Here is a 19213-nt window from a genome sequence, read left to right on the forward strand (position 1 = left end):
CACAGCACATGTGTTCCTACGCACGTGTGAAGCGTGTCTACGTCACTAAAGGATTTTTACCCTGACATTTTATGTTTGGCTGATATAATTTTAGGAAAAAATATTGAACTCGTCTTATTTGTTCATTATTTCTCTATTTTTACTCTACTCGTCATCATTGGAAAAAAAAAGAACGGAGCGGGATCTACTTTAATCAAGGCGACGGGATATCGTGGCCGCAGGAGTTTTTATAATGGCTCGTTCTAATGGTTTGACGCCATCTTACTTTGCGCGCAGCGGGAGCAGCTCGGATATCTTACTCCTTTTTCCGCGGAGGCGGTGGAGTGTACTGCGGGTGGTTTGCACACTTTTTCCCCGGATTGTAGCGTAAATTGTTGACTGTAAACTGACACCCGAAGAAGGAATAAGCCTCCTTTGACGCAGGTACGTGTCGCTTCGTGATGCAAAGCGGTCATTGTAATGTAATGTTGTCGGTTAGTGAGCTAACGTTTAGCCGTTCCGTCTTTTTTTATAGTCCAGCCGATTTGTCCTGTGTGTGTGTTCTCGCAGCAGTGCGTTAGCTAAAAGGCTAAATTCCCGAGTGTCCCGTTCTGTACGGCTGATTCACCCACGTACACTAGCTTATAATGGTGTTTGTGTGTGTAATTATCGTGATTATTTAGGCGGTGTGGCTTCGAGCCTGTCGAGCGGGTCCGCCTGCTAGTGCGCCTGCTAGCAGCTATGTTTAGTAGATTATGGGGGTTAAAACGCGCTTCCCTGCTGCTCCGAATCATTTTAACGGTTATAATAAAGTAGATTTGACGTGAATGTGTTTATCCAGCTAATATTTGAACACTTTTAATCCAGTGGTTCTGAGTGAACGTTTAAACATTATGCCATAACGTTGTATTTGCCACTTTTTGCCCCTGAACCACACTTTGCTTTGACCCGAGCGGACATGGAGCTGAACCTCCACAACAACTCCCTCCACTTACTCCACTTTACACACCGAATTCATAACGTTAATAATATTCTGTCCTTTACATCTTCACTTGTGGGGCCATATGTACAGATTTATGATGTTTGTTTTAGTTTTCTTATGTTTGTTTTTCTTTAATCTAAACGTTACACTCTTCATATGCGGCATTGTGGGGATGTTTCGGCTATAAAATTATTTCCATACACAATGTTAGAAAAAGAGAATATTTCCATTCCTATATACCATCCCCCAGTTACAAACAAAGGGGTTTAAAGTGTAGTTTTGGCCGCCGTGGTTGGAGGAAGTCGAGGAGGAGCCTGAGTGTGAAACCTGACCCCATGAGCAGTGGGAGCTCAGGAGCTCTGGGGCTCTGGCGGAAGTTAGACCAACACACAGGATTTCCACTGAACACACATTCTGCACTAGATGCTTATTTTTGTCTGCATTGTGCAGGGACTTGTTAGGAAATAAGGGACCCTTATTACTGTTAAAACACACTGACTTCAGCTTTGCAGGTCAGTAATCAGTGTGTGTGTGTGTTCAGAGTTCAGCTAAATTGGGTTTCTTTGGTATTGTCGTTTAATGTGTATTAACATTTCAAGACTTAATTGTAGAGATTTTATTTTTATATATAAATTGTGTACTTTTCTTTACCTGTCCATTTACCCAACAGGTTTATTTTTCCACCATTTTACCTTGAACATTCATCACGTTTATATATATTTTTACTCTGCAGCTGAATCGTGTTCTTACATTTATAACCTCAGCCTTTTTCTTCTACGTTATTTGATGTTTGTTGCCAAGTTGTACAAAGTGTGTGTGTATTCCAGTGAAGGTACTGAGATTTAATCAGGGAGTTAGAGGTACGTTATAGCACATGGAACCTAAACTGTGCCTAGTGGTTGGCACTTTTGTATGTTTTTATGGAAAAATGCAACCAGATTTGTTTTATTGAAACGAATTTCCACATTACATTTACTGTTTTGTTTTTTTTTCCTTCCTTTAATTTGCTTACTTGGTGGTGTTCTGCTTGGTATTATGTGGTACGTGTTGGAAAATTGGGATGGGATTTAACCTGAGACAGGAGCATAGCTCACAACTAGGCCTGTTTTACAGAAGTAATTTTCTTTGTGTGCTGAAAAAAATCATCTGTGTTTTAATGGAATTTTTGTATTAATAATGTGAAATCTTTCTGGTGATTTGGAAGCAAGGTGTATATAGACTACATCGATTAAAATGGCCCATTAATAAGAGACAGCTATGTAAAAGCTCTGTCCATGCTGACCAGTCAGCAGAAAATAACCATGTGAGTAGATATTGATTTTTTTTTTTTTTTTTTTGTGTAGGTTGCTACAAGTACCTTCATGTTTTTCCACTTTTGCTGCAGTATGTTAAGCTTAGCTGTGTTGCTAAAGAAACAAAGCGTTAGCTGTTGTTAAAATGCTATTCTGCATCCTGCTTTCCTTGTAGTAAGACGTTTGTTTAAGGCTGTACAGATTATTATTTTTTTTTTTGGCTCAAACCCCATTGCGTGCGAGTGTAAGTCATGCCACTCAGTGGGTAAGGCCTCCATGCTGCTGACTATTGCCACAATTGATTCCAGATGTTGGAACCTGCAGGTTGAGCCATTTGCTTGCTGCTGTTTCCTCTCAGCAGTCTGAGACCGAGTAGCATTTTATACACACAGCTCCATCAAACACAGGCTTTCGTAGGTGTAGAGCTGAGGACTGTTGAGATATATATATATATATATATATATATATATATATATATATATATATATATATATATATATATACACACACACACGCGCACACCACAATGTTAGAATCTTTGAATACACAGAATACCAAAATTTGCTCAGTAACTTGGGACTTTTTCTATTTTCATAGAGAATGCACAATTGGGGCTTATGTTATGGTAATTGTGTAGGAGGCGAGCAACACTGGGCCCCTGTGGAGTATGTAACTGAATGCCATTGAGTTTCAGTAGGTGTTAAGTGCTGTTTATTGGTAATAGGAAGTAAATGGCTTGAACACATTGACCCTGTAGGAGTTTACTGTTCTAACGGCACAAAGTGGACCTTGCCTAAGTGCTCAGCCCTACCTTAATTAGTGATGTGAAAACACCTCTTTGTAGGATGAGTCGTTTGGTTATTCATTTGATCAGTATAAAATTAGACAATTCTAATTTTCATTGTCGGGTAATTATACAAATTCTGAGACCGTAAAATTAACATTGTGACCTGTTGTACTGATAAATATAACTGTACAGAGATTTATATATAATATAACTGTACAGGATCTAGTTTATCCTTCTTTGAAAATATGCTCATGTGCTGATATTTGCTATGTATTGAGCAGGCAGTAAAGTTCATGTTTGAATTGTCACCACTGTCTGTCTGAATTAAGTGTCTGTATTTACTGTTTGTTTCAGATTAGAAAGTTGTGCTGGCGGCAGGCTGAGCGAGGAACATGGCGACCCAGTGTAAGTTTTATGTCCAGCACTAACCAAATTTTTCAGAAATGTATAAGTATTTTGCTTATACTCCAGTAGATTCAGGGTTTATTTCCAATAATTAATTTTCATGTGTAATATGTACTAACTTTTTTGACCAAAAAAAAAAAACAATTTTTCATTTACGGCATTTGGCAGACGCTCTTATCCAGAGCGACTTACGTTTATCTCATTTATACAGCTGAGCAATTGAAGGTTACGGGCCTTGCTCAGGGGCCCGGGCGTGACCGCAGGAGTTTTTATAATGGCTCGTTCTAATGGTTTGACGCCATCTTACTTTGCGCGCAGCGGGAGCAGCTCGGATATCTTACTGCCTTTTTCCGCGGAGGCGGTGGAGTGTACTGGTGGCCCTGGGATATGAACTCAAAACCTTCCGATCAGTAGTCCAACACCTTAACCACTAGGCTACCACGTCCCCACAATTTTGATTATGCTTTATTATTTACAGACTTTCTCAGTTGTGTTTATTTACTTGACTTTATTCTTTAGTTGTAATCACTATTATTAAATATTATGATATCTGTTCATTTGGGCAAATTACAGATTGTTTGAAAGCTGGTTTTGTGTGCTGTGCTTTTCATTTACAGCTGATTTGATGGAGCTCGACATGGCAATGGAGCCAGACCGTAAAGCTGCAGTTAGTAACTGGCAGCAACAGTCGTACCTGGATTCGGGTATCCATTCTGGAGCAACCACCACTGCTCCCTCCCTAAGTGGTAAGGGAAATCCAGATGATGAGGATGTGGACAACCAGGTGCTGTATGAGTGGGAGCAAGGATTCAATCAGAACTTCAGTCAAGACCAAGTGGCAGGTTTGTGTTTTTTACTGTATTGGTGCAGATTAACCCTGATACTTTGAAATGTTTCTTAATTTTGGATGAGTAGAAACATGTGAATAAAGTTATTTAGTCTAGTGCTGAAATGGTTAGATCACTGAGTGCTCATACCTGTGTTGAAGCTCTCTGCAAGCTTCTATTTTGAGTGCCTTTTTTTCTGTGTGCCTTTTTTGCTACTGTGTATATTCACAATGTGGCGTTAAAAGACAAATGTGCTCAAACTCTCTCTCTCTCTCTCTCTCTCTCTCTCTCTCTCTCTCTCTCTCTCTATCTATCTATCTATCTATCTATCTCTATCTCTCTCTCTCTATCTATCTATCTATCTATTTATCTCATATTTATATAAGGATTAATGAATAAAAACATTTTATTTATTTTGTAAAAAGATAACCAAATTAGAATGGTTTAAAAAAGAACTTTCTAACCAATCCATTATTAACGTAACCAATGCAAAATACATCAAATGAAAACGAACATGCAGATTTGTGTAGCACTTTAGCTTATTTGTTTTCTTGCAACTTCTGTAGACATTGATGGCCAGTACGCCATGACCAGAGCCCAGAGAGTGAGGGCAGCCATGTTTCCAGAAACACTTGATGAGGGCATGCAGATTCCTTCCACACAATTTGACAGTGCAACCCCGACCAATGTGCAGCGCCTAGCTGAACCCTCACAGATGCTTAAGCATGCTGTGGTCAATCTCATCAACTATCAGGATGATGCAGAACTGGCTACACGTGCCATCCCAGAACTCACAAAGCTATTAAATGATGAGGATCAGGTACTGTACAATAATAAATATCTTATATATAAATCAATTTTTATATAATTTCTGAAGGGAAAATATTACTTCTGTTTCAAATACAGTATGTGCTTTTGCTTTGTGACTTTCATGTATTGTCATTATCTAAAGATTAACAGCAGCCATACCTTCTGTTTCTAAATGATACCGCTGATTGCTTTCCTCTCCTTGTTTTCCAGGTTGTGGTAAATAAAGCTGCAGTCATGGTGCATCAGCTCTCCAAGAAAGAGGCTTCACGCCATGCCATCATGCGCTCTCCTCAAATGGTTTCTGCCATCGTGAGGACCATGCAGAACACTAGTGATGTGGAGACGGCCCGATGCACAGCTGGCACCCTTCATAATCTTTCCCACCACAGAGAGGGGCTGCTTGCTATCTTCAAATCAGGGGGCATCCCAGCTCTTGTCAAAATGCTGGGGTTAGTCCTAAGCTTTCATCCTGATATTTTAGCTAACTTTTTTTTTATATAAATATGAACCATGTTGGTTCAACTTTAAATGATGTTGAATAAATACCTCATAGGAATAATCCCTGGTCATTTTGAGTAAGCTTATTTTCCCACAGTCTGGTTCCTTGTCTCATTATAATTGATCTGTCTGCAGTTCCCCAGTGGATTCTGTACTGTTCTATGCCATCACAACTCTCCACAACCTGCTGCTGCACCAGGAGGGGGCCAAAATGGCTGTGCGTCTGGCTGGAGGTTTACAGAAGATGGTGGCATTGTTGAACAAAACCAATGTAAAATTCCTTGCAATCACAACAGACTGCCTTCAGATCTTGGCTTATGGCAATCAAGAAAGCAAAGTAAGATGCATAATTTGCTAAATGCATGTTAATTGTTCGGACGGTTTCTTTACGTTTTAAATTGTATTTGTGACACATTATTCTTCCATCTAACACTGCCTAATGCTTATCACTTAGCTTATCATCCTGGCCAGTGGGGGTCCCCAGGCTCTGGTCAACATCATGAGGACATATACATATGAAAAGTTGTTGTGGACCACTAGTCGTGTGCTAAAAGTGCTGTCTGTGTGTTCCAGTAACAAACCTGCTATTGTTGAGGCTGGTAAGTCAGCAAACATTTTTGCAAAGGTTCTTGGACCATTTGCTTAATGTTTACACAGACTGGAATCTATATAACTTCGTCTTAACTGTGCAGACTGCTAACCTAATTTGTGTGCTCTTTAGGTGGTATGCAGGCACTGGGTCTCCACCTTACAGATCCCAGCCAGCGATTGGTTCAGAACTGTCTATGGACTCTAAGGAACCTGTCAGATGCTGCCACCAAACAGGTTGAATATTTTGTCTTGTTGTTCCTCCACCTCTTTTAAACTTTTCTCTGTTCTTCCTACATGAGAGCTCTCTTTTTGTCTCCCCACTTTTCCATGGAGAAGACCTCCTTAGCTGAAGTAGATCTGATGCAGGTAATGGTCATTCCTGCCTTTATCTGTGGAGGGTCATGGGGTTGTAGCCAACACCTGACCTACCAAAAGTTAGGGTGTTTATCATTAAAGGAAAACCATGATGAAATGAACGCATGAACAAATGCTACATGTGATTGTAATGCCTGCCACACATTTTACTCACTGGTTGGCATAGTGGCGGAATGTTGTGGAGTCCTTTATCTTGTGGTGGTTGTTGTGATAGGATTAAACCTCATGCAATACATGTTTTTTTTGTTTTGTTTTTTAAAATGTCACATTACCATAACTACTTAATGTTTTTGATTGGTGTTACCTTTTTCCAGTGTGCTTAGATTAGTTTCTTATACAGAAATTGTTTTGTTACTTTCCACCTACAGGAGGGCATGGAAGGCCTGTTGGGAACTCTGGTGCAGCTTTTAGGTTCTGATGACATCAATGTTGTGACCTGTGCTGCTGGCATACTGTCCAACCTTACCTGTAACAACTACAAGAACAAAATGATGGTGTGCCAGGTGGGTGGCATAGAGGCACTAGTGCGTACAGTCCTGCGTGCTGGAGACCGGGAGGACATTACTGAGCCTGCTATCTGTGCCCTTCGCCACCTTACATCCAGACATCAGGATGCTGAAATGGCACAGAATGCAGTACGGCTACATTATGGCCTCCCAGTGGTGGTTAAACTTCTCCATCCCCCTTCACATTGGCCTCTTATTAAGGTAACATGTAACACTTTGTGGCCATTTACATTATTCTGCAGTTTTCTTTTTTTACATTATTTTTTTCTTACACTCCTACTTCTGACAGACATTTTAAAAATATTGTTTTGCTCCTAGGCTACAGTCGGCCTGATCCGTAATTTGGCTCTGTGCCCTGCCAACCATGCCCCTCTTAGAGAACAAGGTGCCATCCCACGACTGGTCCAACTGCTTGTCAGAGCCCACCAAGATACTCAGAGACGAACTTCCATGGGAGGTACACAACAACAGTTTGTGGTGAGTCCCGTGGCTTATTCTTCAGTAGCAGTAGAGGAAAGAGAAGAGTTTTTTTCTCTGCTCACTGTCTGCATTCTTGCAGGAGGGAGTTCGTATGGAGGAGATTGTAGAAGGATGCACTGGAGCACTGCATATTCTTGCAAGAGATATTCACAACAGGATTGTCATCAGAGGACTCAATACCATTCCGCTCTTTGTCCAGGTTAGTTGCATCTCTTTCATGCAGGTTGTGATGTATGTCTGAGGTTTAGCTCATGTTGGCAAATTATACATATAATTTGAGCAATATAGTATTGTGAAACAGCTGAAAGGCATTTTACATTTGTATTAGCTTCTGTTGCAGGATTCTTAACTTTATCTTTTCTCCCACTAGCTGCTGTACTCTCCCATTGAGAACATCCAACGTGTAGCTGCAGGTGTCCTGTGCGAGTTAGCCCAGGATAAGGAGGCGGCTGAGGCCATTGAGGCAGAAGGAGCAACTGCACCACTCACAGAGCTGCTTCACTCTCGAAATGAAGGCGTTGGTGAGGATTTAATACAGTTTTTAATCACACTAATTCAGTCCGTGCTTATGAATAGACTATCAAGATGGACTTTGCCATTGTCTACTTCGAGTTGCCATATGATAGCAGGAAATTGGCAGTTAGACTTGTTCAACTAGGACACCACAAACACTTAAGATCTGCACATCATCCACCAATTTGTCCCTAAATTAGCATACTGCTTAATTGCATTTAATTGTGTAAAAGAATACAGGTACTCTTTGCCCTAAAAGATGAATGTTCATTCATAATAATCAAATACGGTTAGATGATGTTTAATCATACTGTTCCTGTGTTTGAAGTTTTCATTGTATAGTAAAATTGGAAAAAGTAGGCCTAATTAGCAGATATCTGTATGAAACTGGCTAGGCTACACTGAATGCCTGACTGTACTGATGGCACTATCTCTCCCTCACAGCCACATATGCTGCAGCAGTGCTGTTCCGCATGTCAGAGGATAAACCCCAGGACTATAAGAAGAGACTGTCTGTGGAACTCACCAGCTCCCTGTTTAGGACTGAGCCTATGACCTGGAACGAGGTAGAGCAGCTCATCTGGTCTAAACCCTGTCCAAATCCCCGTGCAAGATTATCAGTGTAAAATGAATCTCGGGTCAAAGCCCAAATACCATAGAGTCCAAAAGGGACATTGAAACTGACATGATTGTTGAGTCATTTTCTAGGCTTTCACACATAGCTCAGAGCAGAGCAGAACTCACACATAGTATCAAAAAGAAATAGCTAAATTAAAGTTTATACTGATATAATTTTCTCATCCCCTCTAGACTGGGGACTTGGGTCTGGATATTGCAGCACCAGGAGAACCTCTTGGCTACAGGCCAGATGGTGAGTATACAGCTTTTCCTCCAAAAAGCTTCTTTTCCACTGAAGGGCAACTTTGTCCTAAGCAAGGGTAAAAACTGTTCATTATCGGAATTTTGGCAAGAGCATTTTTAAGTCTGGAAGGCTTCTTGTTGGTTGAAGTTAGAATTAAACTTGTCTTGCACTTAAAATTTAAATGTAATTTAAAAACAATTAGAGGAAAATGTTTGAGACTAGTCATGTTATTCCAGTAAATAGTTTTTGACTGTTACCAGCCATTGTTTTTCAGATGAATACTAGCTCAAAGGTTTAGATAATCTGTATCTAGGTTAAGGTAATCTATATTAGGTGAGTAAGTGGTTTTCACTTTTTTAACATTTAATTTAGCAATGCTGGTAACTAGCTGAATATAGTCAATTTGCATTGTTATTAGGCCATTAGGCTTCAAGATTTTATCACATGGGACACAGTCACCAGTGCATGAGTGTTTGAGCAGCACACGACATGGCAAGAGAACATAACCAGGTTAACAAGGCTGTGCTGGCACTGCAGCAGCTGTAACCATTTGGCCCTACAGTGAAACAAAAGGCTAAAAATAACCTCATTGTGGTTGGTTGCATGCTTTAACTAGCTACCTTGAGTGTGGCAGCTTGAAACTCCTGAATATGGGCTTATAAGGTTTGCTGTTGAGTGGCCTGTTTTAATATGCGTCTTCTAACCTAGTTGTGTGCGCCCCATTCCCTACACTCCCTTTCCATGCTTCCCCTGTCCACAGACCCCAGCTACCGCTCCTACCACCCTGGAGGGTATGCACAAGATGCCATGGGCATGGACCCCATGATGGAGCATGATATGGGTGGGCACCACCCTGGCACAGACTACCCTGTGGATGGCCTGCCTGACCTTGGGCACACCCAGGACCTGATGGATGGCCTTCCCCCAGGCGATAGCAATCAGCTTGCTTGGTTTGATACTGATCTGTAAATAAAGAACTTTTTAGGTGAGGCACTAATACAACCAAACATGCTTTCAATGTGAATGGCTTTTTGGATTTGGTCAGTGCTTTAAGTATCACAATGCAAGGCATGCAGTTAGCACAACTAATCTGAACGTGAAGTTATGGCACTATGACGTGTGTGGTTCCTGACTAATCACAGTCTTTCTTTTGTCCCATAGCTGTATTGTCTGATCCGAATGAACCTGCATTGTGATTTGGCCTAAAGAGTTTCTGAGCGGTCTCAAGAGAGTGGGCTAGTTTCTCTGGAAGTGCCTGACACTAATACAAGCTGAGTTTCCTATGGGAACACGAGCAAGTAAATTTTTTTGTTCTGGTCCTCACTGGTGGGTGTTTTAACCGCAGAGGAGTTTCGGTGGGCGGATTACTCAAAGAAAGCTCAAGAAGTGGATCATAAAATGGAATTTTAAACCTTAGCCTTGCCTGTAATTTTTTTTTATTTTAACATTACTTTTTTTTTTTTTTTTTTTTAAAGATTCTGTAGTCTAATGGTACTTAATTAGCTTGCTTTGACACTTGTCTTTTATTTTGCAGTAATTTTTGTATTCTTTTCAAATCTCTTGCATAGTGTTAAATTATAGTGGTAATCCTCCATCAATTAAGATTTTATCAAGTTTATGGTGTAGAACACTAATTGAATTGTATTCTGATCAAGTGTAACATTGTGTAGCTTTTGTATAAAACCAAGAATGGAAGAAATGGTCCAAAACTCGGCTTTCTTGCTTTAACAAGATCACTGTTTCCGGTGTCGCAAAAGGGTCTGCAATCAAGGGGGTACTTTTTTCTTTCTTTTTTTTAAGTTCTCTTTTGATGGTAGCTGTAGAAGGTTTTGAAACGATCCCCTTATTATTGTAGCCTGCTGTGTTTATTGGAGACATGGTTATGATGTGGCTAAATAAAATAATGGACAAACTTCATTTCAATTGTCTAGTAAATTTGACCAACCACTGAATTTAGCTTCCTAAAATTCATATTTTTAATGACTTGAAAATGTAATTTAAGAGCTTCTTCAACCTTTTGTATGAGTTCTATTGGAGAATGTCAGTCCTGTTGAGATTGTGGTGTTTTATTTAACACACCAGATCCAACTCAATCTTACTTACCCCCCTTTATTGAGTAAGTGTTAGAGCTGGCAAAACACACAAATGTGGAGGATGGGGTTCTACAGGACCCAGGGTGTGAATGGTACTGACAATATACAAGGATCTAGCTGAAAAAAGGCTTGGTCGATATTGATGTGCATGTATTGATTTACAGCAACACAAATATTTAGCTTGAATGATCTTTCTTGAGTCCTGAGACTTTGAAAAACCAAGTGTTTAATAATTTATTTATATAACGAACGGTATCCATTACATCGAACTGAAATGCTGGCACTAAAAAAGACAAATACAAAATAAGTTACATTAAGTGCATTGTGAAAGATCACTAGTACTCTTGGTTCCTGTCCCATCTTGGCATTTAACTCCTTTCAAAATCTCAGCAGATAGTGACCCTACTGCAGTGTCCGGCTGAGACCTAGAAAAAGTAGAGCATTAAGTTTAGATAAAAGGTATTCTACTAAACATTTATTATAGAAAAGATTTGTCTTAATTAAATTGAAGACAGACAAGTTAGTTTGGGTGCCTAAGGATCAGGTTGCATCAATTGAGCATGAATATGACCGTTAATTCTAAGTTATTTTACTACCTGCTTTAACATAACTCATTCTTCATTACAAGAATGGTGACTGGAACTGACTGTGTCAGTAATACAGTGCATCTCAGATATTTCCTCATTGCAACTAAAGCACGGTTAGACAACTTCAAAAGGATAGCAGAGGAAAGGGTGGGGGATGGAGCGAGGCAAGAGTGTCCAAACAATAGGCTTGTATCAATCTCGGGGAGAGACAACAGCTCAAAGAAGCCCTCATCACACAAGTGTGTCTTGGCCTCTGACAAAAAAGGATCAAATCACAAGGTGTCTGAGAAACTAAAGAAGGGATGAAGCGCTGGAAGGTGGAGGAGGGGGGGAAATGCTTGCTTCCCTGTGCTACCTCACCTGTTTCCACGGGCCAGCTTTTGGAGCACTTGCACCAGGCTCTGACCTCCTTCTGTAGCCCAGCCTGCACCGTCCACCGTACCCATCTGTGTGGGGGGGAAAGGAAAGATGAAACAAGAAAACTTTAAACGATCACAAAGAACAACATGCTTTGTTTCCATCACATGGTTAATCTGACATTTTCTACTATATAAAGTTTATAAACTACAGGCTACCTGAACTAAAATGTCTCAACTACAAGTAGAGTTCTAGTCTTCTAAAATTGGGTTACTTCCTAAAGTAAAATGAGAGAAAATTGCATTTAAAGATTGGGATTCCTTTCCAAATGCACTAAAAGTCACCAACACAGATTGGTTAAATCAACTGCTATATAGTGATTTAATTTGTATTTCATTTGTAATAAATGTAAAAATAAATATGGTCATCTTCACACCTGTCTTTTTGCAGCCATGTTTACCTAACAGTGTCTTGGTATGAAACAGCCAAGGCAAGTATAGAGTGTAAATAAAACACCCCTTATTGATTCAGTGCATATGAAGCCCTAGGTGACTGGCAGGCCTAATAATAATCATCCATGTTGTTTATCTTGCGAAGAGCCCTCAAAGGGATCCACTAACTATGCCTTAGCTCAATGACCTGAGTACTGGGCTGTGTTACATTTAACGTTCAGTAGAACACCACACAATAGACCTATAACCAATTTTGTTATTAACACAAAATTGACCATCAATTCATCAACATGTACTCATTACAAAAAAATTTATATATATTTTTCTTTTCTGAATTTTTTTAGTTCTATCATAAATGTTTGTGTGTATACAAAAACACACTACGTGGGTATAGGAACTTAATGGGTAATTAGAGCTTATGACAGTGCAGAGGCTTTGTGGCTTTGATCTCTGATGTCATCACCCGAGCCTGTCTCACGAAGCACCTGTTACTAGGCAACAGTGTTATGGACCTGGGGGAGATGCGCAGCTTCGACTTCTTCCTGTCCTCAATACCACTCAACCCTTCTATCCTAATACAGTGCACAACTCTTACTGCTTTTGCTTTCATTCGATCTCTAGTGTATATATACACACACACACGGTGGTTCTTTGTAATAATCAGATTCCTACGTGCACATTCTGCATCAATCATTAGCCATAAAGTAATGAAAATCAGAAAATAGCCATTCTGTGTAAGCAATTGGATCTTTGACTAGCCACACTGTCATGATCAGTGTTATAATGAAGCCAGATCCTGTCTCAGGAACATTGGATGTGAGGCTGCGTGCATGATTTGGGAAAGTGGGAGGAAACCCACAGGAAGCACAAACATAAATCACATAATCACTTATACCCCTGAGCTCAGGCTTGGACCCTGAACCATGGAGCTGTGCAATGACTGATACTGGCTGATCCACAAGACTCCTGAACATGCTGTTATTTCTTACTGTGACTTGCTTAAATAAGATAATGCATGCATGTGCATTTTGAGCACACTAGCAAACATCTCATGGTAAGAGTACATGCCTTGTAAGCTGCCATGCACTCTTTAAGAAAAGAACTTAACATACACTGTACAGAGAAAACCAAAACATCAGAATTCAAATTAATTAGAGAATTTAGATTATATTTGATAATGTACAGAGAAAAATATTTACTTCTATGTTGAAGTTATTAGCCTGAAAGATATGAAACTTTTATTACTTAGTTACTAATGACAGATTTCCAGCAACCAACTGCAAAACACTGATCAGGTAGAGTCAGGGATCACTGAAAATATACCATTTTGTGTTGTATACTTGGGGGCCCGATACAGGAGGAAAAAAAATAGAGAGTGGAGAGCAAAGGCATACAGATTGAGAAGGATATTGCAATGGCAAGCACAATATCAAAAGCTCAGGAAAGAGACTGTAGTCAACATGTATATTAGAGCTAAGCTGATTTAAAAAATGCAAAGAGAAAAGAACTACTCCCAGCATCATTTTTCACACACAAAGGAATAAAAAATCTAGCACATTTATACAATAGATTTAGATCCAATTGTCCCCTTGAGATGGATGTTTATGTAGGGGATCTGCTATGAACTTGACCAGGTATGACATGAAGACAGAGACAAGAGGATCTAGACACTGAACCTAGTATCTTGTGCACATGCTTACAGAAAACACATAGTGGATTTAAAATAAGCTGCTTATAAGAACACAAAGTCTAAATCCTAGTGTTAATCTAATGTAGTGCAGTCCCAGATGACAAGCTTGAAATATGGTTTGCAACACGTGTATATGGAGCTCGACACCTATGCAGCTTTATCTGACCACAACAAATCCCTGGCAGCTGCTCAAAGCTCAAATCCTTGTCATTTTTATGAACTTGAATAATCTAATGCTGGAGTTCCTAAACCTTTGCCTCCATAGAACTGATTTTCTTTTCATTAACATTATATAAATCTTTAGATCCCTGAACTTTCCAATGGCCGACCACATTATGGCCAACTTGAGAACATTTATAGAGCTACTTGTGTTTAATGATATCATGTTTTAAGCCTATAACTGAATAATAATAAACAGAATAACACACTCTAGACCAGGGTGTCCAATCTTTACCAGGAAGGGTCAGTGTGTGTGCAGGTTTTCATCCCAGTCAAGCAACATCCAAACCTGATTCCACCTGCTTAATCAGTTGATCTTGGCTTTCAATAAACTCAGGATGTGGCTTCTACTTGGTTGGAATGAAAACCTGCACTCACAACAGCATTTTCATACATGATATGATTGGACACTCCTGCTCTAGACCATTCTATTACATTAAAATATTGAACTTGAGGAGTGGATTGCTGTTCTCTCATCAACCCGGCATGCAGTATTTTCTTATAAGTACGCAGCCTGTCCTGTGTTTTTCCTTACATAATAAATAGAACAGCTCTGATAATGGTTGGTTAGTCAAAACGAAATCATGAAATCCACAGCTATGCTTAGCAGACTCCACTCTGAGAATCAATGCAACCTTATACAACTCAGTGAGGTGGTTCCAGCTGATGAATGCACCTCTACATATCTTATGTTTTTAGTCTAATTATTAAGAAGTATCTGATAGGAAAAAAGGTTCTTAACATATTACTAAGCTTAAAACATTCTCTGGTCCTGTATAAAACCTGATAGAAATGGTACTACAGAACATGAATTACATGAACTCCTGTGCATTATATAGAAATTAACCTGTACACTTAACCCTCTGTGTCTCTCTCGTGCTCATTCTTATCACAGTGAAACACTACAAATCAGCGACTCATATTACACAGTTCTCGTTTCTCTGACCATTAATTGACCTTAATCATTTTCCATACTGTTTCAAGACTAAATGAATTTGAAGTGAGTACAGTGATCATATGATAACACTTCATACAGCACATTGAAGCCAGTGCTAGAAGGCTGGCATGACATTTAATTAACTTGTTGCCAAACATTCTCTGGCTCACTCACGTGTGAATGTGGCGTGGACACAGCACCTAATTTTGTGATTTCACAACAGAAGCGAGAACTCTGGAATCTGTCATGATATAATGGAGTATTTTAAAAGCATATAGGAGCTCTCATTGCTCTTTTAGAAATGTACAAGCCAGCAGTGGAAGCAGTCGTGTTCTAACAGTAAACGTGATAGACATGTCAAAGTAAGACAAGGGTTTAAGCAAAAAAAAACGCAGGAACCCAAAGAAAATCATGCAAGAATAAATATACAGCTACTGTGCTTTTGGGATTTGTGCTAATAAACATCAAGTTTCATCTCATGATTTAAAATTAAAGTGCAGGGTTCAGTCAGTGTTCTGCTCCAATATTAAATGTGGGTATTGTTGTATCCCAGACAGAAATTGACCGTTGGCTTTGAAATGCTGTTTTAAAAACAGGTCCAACACGTACTGGATCCATTTCTCATATTATGAGGCAATTAGTGAGCTCTTTGATGGCTTGATAAAAACCGGCATAAATAGATTTTACAGCATGACAATTAATGAATACTAATTAAAAGAGCTTTGTTGATGGCTGGATTGAGAGGAAGATGAGGGAGTCTGGTTTTCTATCGCTTAATTGAAACCCTTTGTCACTTGTGCATTCGCGTGTGGATAAGTGCTCTTTGTCGTTTAGGGAAAGAGGAAAATATAAATTGATTTGCATGATTTGCATAAACGTAATGCTGATTTGCATAGGCTGTAACATGTGTCAGATCCATACAAGTTAATGAACCATATCTCAAAAGTAGAAGAAAGAAAAAGCAACAAAACTCTGATTGTTTATCTAATCAGCATTCACAAATAAAAAGAAGAACAATTTATGAGAAAACGTGTATTCAAGAATAGTGAATAATGTGGAGGTGTTTTTAATAATGGTCATATCACGAAGAACACTGTCTGATAGTCGGATGTCAAATATCAGAAGATTTAGATTAAGGTGTAACAAGAAAACAAGTGAGCTAATGAAAAGAAATGTCTGATTTTGAGAAGGAAGCTGATTAACAGTGTAGCTGATATATGAACAATGAAACAAATACAAGTGATTAGTATTTGAAATGAACACAGCAAATGTCCTGCCCCAGAGTTGTTCTAGGTAGGATTCTAGACACTGTTTTATCCACCAACCATCAACCAAAATCTGTCTTTCCAATCTTACCTCACATCATCAGTTAAGGTCTTGGGAAATTTAAGCAGTATGGAACAAATGAATCAGCTGCAACCAGTTATCTAAAACATAACCCAATGTTTGTGGCTGATGTTTACTTGACATTGGTGACACATTTGATAGAGCAATGATTTTCCCCTACACACACACACACACGCACGCACACACATGCACTCACACATACATACATACATACATATACATAGTTCTTTTTCCCCTCACCACTCAACATCTCATATCTCTATTAATAGGCAGTTGTTATTTGATCTCAAAATCTTTATCTCCATCAGAACTCGGAAGAATATTGTTATCTTTGTGAACATGAAAACTAGTTATCTTTCTTTCAAACCCCTCATCATCAAAAAAAAAAAAAAAAAAAAGCCCAAATTTACCCACCCTCACCTCCCAGAGTTTGAAAAAAGTGAAGCATGCTTTGAAAAAAGAATAAAAATTAGTAAATAATCTTATATGCAGAGGGTTCCTTATTATTATTATATTACACAACCAGAAATGTTCTCTTTCATATCTTCTTATCTTTTATTAGTTTGTCATTTCTAGCGAAATAACGAAACTTTCCAGTAACAGATCCAAAATAAGATCTATTGAAACATTTCTAAAAGTGCAAAAGCACAAAAACTTTTTAGTCAAGACTCTTCGCTCAACTCTCATTAATTTAATTTGATGAAGTATTTAAACTTGTAAGAAACAGATTTCAGTTTTCCTCTTGGTACTGAGGCATGTGCTGCAATCACTAAATCAGTTATGTTAAGGGTTATTGACAGTCAGTACAAAATAATTTACACATGATACCAGCATTTATATTACTGTACCAGAGAAGGTAAATTTATCACATTAGGTCATTGTTGGCTGTATAAATAATTTTAAATTGACTGCATAATGATTTTCAGATTTCTACATGCCTGTCACCAGAATTTGATTGCTTTCATTTCTACTTTAAGTTCAAATGATCAACTTTACTAAAGTTTTTGTTAGGATTCATCTCAGTAATTATAAGCCTGAAGCATGGTTTTTACTTCAAAACAGTTATCAGCAGATTGTAAGGAGGGTTTCCAGGAGGGTTGCAAACAAACTAGACTTGAAACTACCCCAAACATTTTGAGCATAGGAAAAGCAGAATATAATTTTCTTCTTCTTTTATTTTTTTTGAAAAAAAAAAAAAAAATCAAGTGAAAAATTTCTAACTTGTGGTATACTGTATATCCGCATTGTGTGAGCATTATACACAGAACCTGAACAGCCTGCTCAGAGAGATTAAAAAAGGTCATTATCATTATACTAAAGGGAGCTGAACAATTCACATTTAGCCTAACTGTGCTTCAAAATAAAACCACATTACTTCCATATTTCTGTACAAAGGAAATATGCTTCCATGCAGTTTATGAGCCGATGCTCCATATACTGTAACTCACGTGAATTGCACACTAAGCACAGAGCTGCATCTCTGCGGGTGTGCTGCAATAACAATGCTTTAAAAATATTCTTGTGTATACACAATGATAATTGCATTTCTGTTTCTGATCTTTGTCTAATAATATTAATGGAAAATATTCTTGGAAAATCATATAGGTTTTATAATAATATTTTGCTTAAAGGACCCTATTTTGACTCAGCCTCATTGCATCATAGTTTTATAAAATATATCTAATCTTTCTGGAATGAAACAAACCCATAATCTAAGGTAAACCTGATAAAATATTAGAAGGCTACTGTCAACAACTGTCAATACCGGGTTCTTGATTTTGGATTTTTTATCTATTTTTAAGCATAGTTATCATTAGACAGAAGACAGAAAAAAAATGACTCATTTTCTAGCCTTGTTATTTTAGTGTTTCTAATTTAAGTCATCTGTGATTTTACCAGGCTCAGTAGGTAAGAACTACACCCAGGAACTCTAGCCAGTGACTGAATAAGCCAAACCATGTAAACTGTTTCGGAAATCAGTTCAGAAACTGTTGAAAATTATAAACCTCTCTCCTCTACTACCAGAGATGACTGATGTTTGATGGCAAATTTAGTCCACATGATATTATCGCCTTCAAATAGGGCCCAATTCACACCTGAGCCAGCATTTAGTGGTAACGCTGTTCCACAAAGAGCTCAGCAAGTTAGTGCCAGAATTTGAGTGGCTGTGCTGTTTCTGACTACTGATAAGCAGTTGGATGAACACTAATGCAGATATGTGGAGATAGCATTGTTTTCCTCCTAACACAATGCAGAATAGATCAGGCTGATAGGATGGAGAAGAGATAAGACTGGAAATATGTGGATGAATATTGTGGCATTAGTTCTACTTTTAAGCTTGAACAAGCAACAGCACTGAAACAGATGACTGCTAAAATCCAATCTGTACAAAGTTGGAGTTATGAACATACAGCACTAGTAACATGAAATGGCTTCAACTATGAACAGAGTTCAAGTTATTTCATCTCAGTTGGCTTTTCTCAACTTATTTCCTAGATAGATAGATAGATAGATAGATAGATGTGGGTATATATAAATATATATTCTGTGGTCTACTACAGCAGCTTTCCTTGGTGTTGTGCTGTCAAAGTGTTTTATTAAAAGCCTTATTAACATTGCCATCT

General features: G+C 38.6%; 2 protein-coding genes across 5 annotated transcripts in view; one reads left to right on the forward strand and one right to left on the reverse strand.

Annotated features, from left to right (window-relative positions):
• Nucleotides 1-246: 246 nt before the first annotated feature.
• Nucleotides 247-10367, forward strand: ctnnb1 (catenin (cadherin-associated protein), beta 1). 2 transcript variants are annotated; one of them, XM_060870123.1, is made up of 17 exons: nucleotides 247-423; nucleotides 3395-3445; nucleotides 4063-4287; nucleotides 4839-5092; nucleotides 5293-5531; nucleotides 5716-5917; nucleotides 6035-6179; nucleotides 6302-6405; nucleotides 6508-6537; nucleotides 6915-7253; nucleotides 7371-7529; nucleotides 7612-7731; nucleotides 7903-8053; nucleotides 8490-8611; nucleotides 8856-8916; nucleotides 9668-9892; nucleotides 10069-10367. In XM_060870123.1, exons 2-16 carry the CDS (start codon nucleotides 3433-3435, stop codon nucleotides 9874-9876), a joined length of 2373 nt encoding a protein of 790 aa, XP_060726106.1. In that variant the 5' UTR covers nucleotides 247-423; nucleotides 3395-3432; the 3' UTR covers nucleotides 9877-9892; nucleotides 10069-10367. The 2 variants fall into 2 exon arrangements, with proteins under 2 accessions (XP_060726106.1, XP_060726107.1); XM_060870124.1 differs by lacking the exon at nucleotides 6508-6537 and having other exon boundaries at nucleotides 248-423.
• Nucleotides 10368-11137: 770 nt separating this feature from the next.
• The window catches only part of ulk4 (unc-51 like kinase 4), an 84508-nt gene continuing 76432 nt past the window's right edge, over nucleotides 11138-19213 (reverse strand). For all 3 annotated transcript variants that reach the window (XM_060870121.1, XM_060870119.1, XM_060870120.1), the window contains exons 36-37: nucleotides 11948-12033; nucleotides 11138-11425 (exon numbers count right to left, since the gene is read on the reverse strand). In XM_060870121.1, the coding sequence (XP_060726104.1) occupies nucleotides 11314-11425; nucleotides 11948-12033 (198 nt within the window). In that variant the 3' untranslated portion in view covers nucleotides 11138-11313. The remainder of the gene's footprint in view (nucleotides 11426-11947; nucleotides 12034-19213) is intronic.

This window comes from Tachysurus vachellii, chromosome 5, assembly GCF_030014155.1.
Source record: "Tachysurus vachellii isolate PV-2020 chromosome 5, HZAU_Pvac_v1, whole genome shotgun sequence".
NCBI classification, from domain to species: Eukaryota; Metazoa; Chordata; class Actinopteri; order Siluriformes; family Bagridae; genus Tachysurus; species Tachysurus vachellii.

Coding starts and splice junctions, on each gene's coding strand:
- ctnnb1 (XM_060870123.1), top strand. Junction 5,918..6,034: donor ATGGCAATCAAGAAAGCAAA/GTAAGATGCATA, acceptor CTTATCACTTAG/CTTATCATCCTGGCCAGTGG. Junction 7,254..7,370: donor CACATTGGCCTCTTATTAAG/GTAACATGTAAC, acceptor TTTTGCTCCTAG/GCTACAGTCGGCCTGATCCG.